Here is a 7,094-nt window from a genome sequence, read left to right as displayed (position 1 = left end):
ACAAACAAAGTCAATCTAAAATCCTTGATTATACCAACAAAATCATAGAGAAGAATCTAAAAATATCCTTATGTTTCTCATCTTCAGTGACTAATGTTTCATTCCTGATAAAAATAGAAAACTGAATTCAAGGACTTTTTAAAAATAAGTTTTAAAATAGCATGTGTTATATATTTTCCAATAGAAACTCCTAAAACAAAATGGCGATAAAAGGCGGAGAGAAGAAAAGATTCAAATATACACTAAGCAGAGGCAAAGACAAAAAAGCAGGACTGGTTAAACTAAAATCTAAGTCAAAATCCTAAAATGAGAAGTGAAAATTAAATGAGTTATAAGTCTGAGTGAAAGGGTGACAGCTTTGCCATTACTTACATATTATAGATTGTATGTCGGCTTTTATAATATATCCCAAAACATGAGCATATTGTGATTTTTATACTTTCACCAAGATTTTCAAGGTCTAGAGTAGGGGTCACACTGCACAGCACATAGCCTTTCACTCAAAAAGAAATGTTAATACCTGTCCCTTCAATCAAGAACCCCTGTCACACAACACATGGAAGGGTCTTAGCAGCTACTCACCCCACCCCCTGCCCACCTGCTGCCACACACCATATCCCTAGACAGAAATAATGCAAGCAACACCCATAGTCTCATGGCACTTTCAGGTTAATGGAAGAGACGGACCACAACCCAGGAAACAGAGTCAGAAGTAAGGAGGTGGCGGGGGAGGGTTGGAGCATAAATCCATAGAGACAGAAAGATCAGTGGTTGCCAGGGGCCGAGGGGAGGAGGGGACCAGGAGTAGCTGTTTAATGGATGCAGGCTTTCCTTGTGGAGAGATGAAATGTTCTGGAACAAGACAGAGGTGGTGGTCGCACGACACTTTGAATATTCTAAATATCACTGGATTGCACACTTTTTAATGGATAAAGGTAAATTTTATGTTGTGTGGATTTTACCACGATTTTAAAAAAATATATACTTTCGGATGTGGTGAGTGCTATGAAGAAAATTAGACTCGTTCAGAGCTCAATATTTATCTGAGAAATAAATGATGAGACAGAACCAGCCTCATGAGAATTTCGGAAAAGAGCCTTCCATGCAGAGGGACACGGATGGGTGGAAATTAGGTTGGAGAGTGGGCAGAGGCCAGCGAAAAGCATTTGTGGAGAAAGGGTTGTAGGGAATGAGCATGAGGCAGGGGACCACTGAGAACATGGCTGCATTAGCAATGTCTGCAAGTAAGTACAGGTTTGCAGCCAGGGCTGGCTTTCAAGGTCAGGGCTTCCATGCCATGAAAGGGAACACAATGAGGCTAGAAGGGCTCGGGCCCCCAGACAAGGTTGCCATGGTTACTGGCTATCCCAGGAAACACAGAGAAGACAGATGCCCAGTCAGAAGGACCGTGTCCCACAACTTCATGAGGGCATAGACCAGGCCCACCCGGAGTACCATAACCAGGGCAGGTAGGCAGCAGGAGAGGCTTAATGCTGAGACACAGAGAGGATGCTAAAGAGGACAGTTCCCTCAGGCCCCAGATCAAGGCTGTTTCTGGGAGCTGTATGGGCTGAGCCAGCAGAGAGGAGGGCGCCTACGAGATGAGAGCCACCTCTTGACTCCAGCTGTGGGGAATGGTGGCAGTGGGAGCTGGAACCCAGCTGGACATAGAGCCCTCCATAGGCTGAAGTAAGGGGCAGACCAGGATGCCAGCACAGGAGGCTCGCGGGGATTTTGACACACAGCTGGATGTGTGGGCAAGAAACACAGATGGCAATAAGCCAGCTCCCTGAGTGTGCAGGTTTGGTCCACAGTGGGGTCAGTGTCAGCCACATTAAAGGAGAAAGTGGGAAAGAAGGTGGGAAAAGATGTCTGGTTTCCAGGCAAAGGATGTCCAGATAGATAAGGAGGTAGTCACAGAGGAACCAATTTAACACTGACGGAAATTGCCAGTTGCGGCAGAACTGACAGGCTCAGGTAGGGAAGCTTTCTGGGTCACAACAGCAGTGTGAACGCATGTGTTCTGAGTCCTGTATCCCTGGCAACATCCTGCTCCAGCCCCAAGAAACTGGGATAACTGAGCAAGCACAGAAGGGGCCAGAAGATTGTGAAAGCTACAACTCATGATATGAGGTGTGGGTTCTTCTGCAGGTGATACGGCAGTAAGAGGGAAAGAGATTTCAAAGGTCATAGTAATATCGGGGCGGGGAGGGAGGATGGCTTAAAGCTAGCAGGAACATAATGTTATGTGCCTCCCCAGAGTCTCAACATAATACCAATTCTTGTTGAACATCAAACGTTGTCAGAAATGTGAAAAAACAGCAAACCTGATGGCAAATGAGAAAACCTAAACTGAAGGTTCGTGTCTTCCACAACAGGGTAGAACATCAGAAGATTCTCTCCAAAGTATAATCGGAAAATAAGACATTCCCGTATCATCAGGGGAATAATGTGTGTCCAGCCATGACTTTCACCCCAGCTTATTTCTGTGTGGCCCCCAAATGTGTGTTCCAGGATCAATAAAGCCCCCGAGGTTCTGTAAACCGGAATAATCTGTATCAGGAGTGTTTACTCCTACCCTCTCTGGGCAGGAGAGCAGATAGATTCTCAGAGACAGGAAACACCTTGCCCTGCCCCACCCTGCAGTGCCTGAGCCCTAGGAATAGTGAGGTCAAGCCTGCTGGAGCTGAGAAATGTCCTCAGAAAAGAGAGGGTGGGAGGGAAGCTGTAAGGGACAACCAGGACTGAGGGCAATGGGCAGGAAGAGACAGAATATTATTTTAGGCTGAACATGACAACAGGACACAGCAGATGCTTCCTTCAGGACAAACTAGTTAGGGAGGGGGCAAAAACTGGAAAGGGGGTTCCTGTGAAGGTAAAGAAGAGAAAATATCTAGCCAATGAAGCCTGTCTCCACGCACTCCTGCCCTGAGCCACCATGCGGCTGCTTTGCACCGAGCCTCGCTCCTGGCATTCCACTTGGCTGTATTCCCTGTGTTCTGTCTACCCACGGTCTTAAAGGTCAAAGTTCTGTCCAGTTCACCAAAGTCAGCACTTAGTAATGTTGGATAAGAGTGAATGAATGAACAAATGAATGTAGCAACAATCATTTGTTGAACTAAAGCCATACTTCAGAAGTAAATGAAAAGATAACATCGGGACCCAAGGTCAAAGTCACAGGATGTGCATTCCGACTTCATTTCTTAGTATCTAGGTGATTTTGGATGAATTCTTTCACTTCTTCATCTGAAATGGGGTCACAGGGCTGTGGGAGAATATTGGGGCAGGGAGGGGGGATGGCTTAAAGCTAGCAGGAACATAATGTTACGTGCCTCCCCAGAGGGGAAGCACCAGGTAAATGTGAAGCTCACTGACAAGGTAGTAGGGGGTTGATGAAACCCTTCATTGTCATGAGCCGAGGATAGGAAGCAGGTACTGTGTATCCTGGATCCTGTAGCAGGAAGCTCTTCAGCCTTTGGAGCACAGCCAGCACCCTTATCTGCCCAGACAGTTCAGCAGGCAGGACTGAAGGAAAGAGCTGAGATTAGAATGGGATCCTGACCTGGAATACACTCATTCCTCAGTGTGTTTCCTCCTCTTTTCCATTCCTTATAAATCAGAAAATTAATTATCCGGAAAAAGAGTCATCTACGCTAGAAACCCAAATGAGTTTAATGTATAATTTATACATGAAAATGTAGATGTCAATGTGTGACAAATCACCAGAAAAATATTTTTGCAGTTAAATTTTCAGGCATCTGTCTTCCTCCCAGAAGAGCCACTGTATAGGTGATGTGAGGCCCCAGGGCTCAGGCTGAGAGGGGCTGGAAAAGCAGCCCATCATTTTTACCAGCTAGTGATGCAGCTGCCAGCACAGCCTGGCCTGGAAGGCCCCAGCCACGCACAGCCAAGTCATAGCTCTGCCCCCTTGGGGTCCTACTGTGTCTTGATCGAAATGGGAATTTTAACACTCTGTGCCAGCTCTGTGCTAGACTTGGGGATGGAAGACAGAATGGAGTATGGCCTCATGCTCCAATGGCTTTAAGTCCCCTGGGAGAGCCAGGCAAACAGATGATGAATGGCAGTGACAGTGTGGCAAGTGCTAGGGCAGAGGTAGGTCCCACATGTTAAGCAGCTGCAGAGGAACATGTACTTCCCCGTGCCACTAGCATCCCCAAAAGACTCCTGGGGGCAGGGGCTAGTCCTAAAGAAGTTTGTCAGGAGGATGAAGGCAAGGGGACATTCTAAAAGGAAAAACTACACTTGCAAAGACAGAGGCTAGAGCAAGCATATCCGGAAGGGTGAGAGTGGCCTGTGGCCCATGGCAGGGACTGTCCAGCAGCGAGCCTGGAGTGGAGAGCAGGAGCTTGGTCTCCACAGGGTCAGTATGCCCAGTCCAGAAACAGAACTTTCTTCCTGATTGAAAACTTTTAACAGATCAAGTCAGCACTTCACTCTGGCGAACAGAGAGAAGCCAAGTGGAGCAAACGAGAGAGATGAATGAGTTCAGCAAACTCTGAAATGCAACATCCACATAGAGGTCCATTCCCAGCAGGATTCTGAGTCCAGTCCCAAGCCTCAGTAGCCTGCCTGCTTCAGGGCACCTTCCTTCACAGGTGTACCAGCCTCCAGGTTTGACTGGCACGTGGCAGCACGTAAGCCACCTGAAATGTATGTTTGGCCCTTGCTTCTTGTCTGACATTGGTACTGACATTTGGGACCGGTATTCATTGTGCAGGGCATTCCCTGATACCCTCTCTTCCACATGCACAATGGGGTATCCTCTCTCACAGCAGGGAGGAGGGCATGGTGCACAATGCTGGCCCTGAGAACCACTATGCCACTCACACAAGGGAGGAAGCAACTTTGTGTCCTCATTGCACCTTGGTCTCTGTCCTAGAACCACAGGTAAGGGTCAAGAATATGCCTTCTTCTTCACTGGGCAATCACCAACTGCGTCTGAGACATCTGAGATCCTGATGGTGTCTTCCCAGAACTGGGTCCTTCCACAACATTCCACAACCCCATCACAGTTCCTGAGTAGCCCCTTCTGCAACCTCAGAGCCCTACAGACCTGGTCAAAAGTTAAAGGCCTGGGCTAATGGAACTGGACACTCACAGAACAAGGGTTTCGAGCCCCAAGCCCACATCACACCAGTGCCCATTTTAAAGAACCTAGCCTGGCATCAATAATTGGCCCCTCGGTGACTCCCCAGCACATACCTCGCTTGACTTTTGAGGGCCTGAGGCCCTCAGCCTGGGCCAGGGCTTCCCAAGCCTCGCGCTCCCTCCAGCGCCTCAGCTGCTCCTCTCGCATTTTGTAGAAGAGGATGTGCTTCTGCACATCACTGAGCTCGGCGAGGAGCTCAGGGTCGATGTACATGTCATGCAGGATCTGCTGCAGCATGGTGCCACCTGGATGCACACACCAGAAGGGCAGCCAGCTGGGGAAGTCTGGCCAGGAGGGACACTCCAGGCTACTCCTCACCCTGGCTCCTCACTCCAGGGCCACTCTCAATGCCCCTTCTCTGTGGAGCATTGTCACTCTGTCTCAGCTCCCAGCCAGCAATAAACTCATCTCCTCTAAGACAGCAACAAGGGCCAAGCGGCAAGAAGCTAAGAAGTAGCTGAGACCCTGCAAGGGGGAGCAGGCACCAGGAGCAATCTAGTCCTTCTGCTGAGTTACCAAGCACTATATCCAAGCAGCGTCTGTGTCTTGGCCTCCCCTGGGGTTCCAGGACAATAAGGAGGGTCAAAGCCCCTGGCTCCGCAGGGCAATGCCCAGGCCCAACCCTGCCTGAGCCACAGGTGTCAAGTGATCTGTTAGTGGAAGGTAACAATGACACCAGCTGTATCAATGACATTGCCCCGGCCAGCCAGGAACCGATCTCTCCTCTGCAGGTAAGAAGAGGAGAAGGAGGCCGCTTTGCCTACTAATTCCATATCTTTTGAACCAATTTCAAACAGGACAGAGTAGCCAGCCAGCAGCTTTTAGGATCCTCAGCCTCTCCCTCCACCTGCTCCACATTTCCAACCTCCTTTACCAGGACATTTGGCATCCTTAGGTAATGCTTTTAAAACTCCGCCTGAGGCGGGAAAAGAGCTTTCCTCCTAGCTGTGTTATATCCAAGAAAGAAAACAAAATGAAATCATGAGAGACAACTGAAGGGTCATTATCATGGAATTCAAGGACACAAAGGGGAGAGGATTCTCCCCTTTTCCTATAATGAGGTTGTAAAGCTATGCCTGCACTGACAGAGTGATCCTCATTTTCTGTTATTGATCTTTTTGTTGTTTGTTGCAGGTGTCTGGAGATGACCAAAAAGAAAGAATGAAACTGCACCTTCTCTGTGCCTTGAGCCTGAAGCACCCTAAATAGGGTGAGATGTCGCTTTCAGATGCGCAGGAGCTGCTGTTGCTGAGACCAAAATCCCAGCCTAAGAGGAGCACAGAGCTACTCACAACCACCCTCATATTCAGATAAGGAAATTGGGGTTCAGAGAAGGTAAGTGATTTGCCCGTGGCTATGCAATCAATATGTTGCCACATTGAGACTCTACTCAATTTTCAAATTTGACATCGACTTGCAACTTTGCATCTTTTAACGGTTTGAGAAAGTAACTGGACCAGGAAAAAACAAAGGTTTGGCACTGTGGTCTGGATGGATCAGTGATTTTCATGTCCCCTTCCCTCCCAAGGACCAAAGGTGGATCAGGCACCCAAGAGCAATGGAACGAAGGTGTGAGTGGGAGCTCTTCTCTCTCTGCAAGGTTAATATACAAGAAGAAGAATTAAGTGGGTTCAGATGAGCCTTAAGCCCACGGCATCAAAACGTGTGGAGGGCCAGGCTGCCCTTCCCCCAGATCTAGCTGGCTTGTCCCACTGTGACCCAGAACTTGAAGCCTCTATACAGAGGCTCCCGCCAAGTAGCTCAGGGGCCCTGGACTCCCACTCCACCCTCTTTTCCTCCTGCCCACCTCAGACCTTGCAGCTACTACCACCATTCGGTGTCCTGGCGCCCCTCAAGTTCACAGGCCCAGAGCCTTCCCCGACCTCTTCTTGTCTCCCACACAACTCTTTTCTTTAGTGCCCTG

The 7,094-nt window shown here is 48.7% G+C and overlaps 1 protein-coding gene across 1 annotated transcript in view; it reads right to left on the bottom strand.

Annotated features, from left to right (window-relative positions):
* The window catches only part of SH2D4B (SH2 domain containing 4B), a 111,280-nt gene extending 104,471 nt beyond the window's left edge, over positions 1-6,809 (bottom strand). The window contains exon 1 of the mRNA XM_023527994.1: positions 5,156-6,809. Coding sequence (XP_023383762.1) covers positions 5,156-5,407 — 252 coding nt within the window. The 5' untranslated portion in view covers positions 5,408-6,809. The remainder of the gene's footprint in view (positions 1-5,155) is intronic.
* Positions 6,810-7,094: the final 285 nt, after the last annotated feature.

This window comes from Pteropus vampyrus, unplaced genomic scaffold (assembly GCF_000151845.1).
Source record: "Pteropus vampyrus isolate Shadow unplaced genomic scaffold, Pvam_2.0 Scaffold20, whole genome shotgun sequence".
Lineage (NCBI taxonomy): Eukaryota > Metazoa > Chordata > Mammalia > Chiroptera > Pteropodidae > Pteropus > Pteropus vampyrus.
The sequence above is the reverse complement of the archived record's forward strand: the minus strand, read 5'-3'. Positions and strand labels throughout refer to the sequence as shown.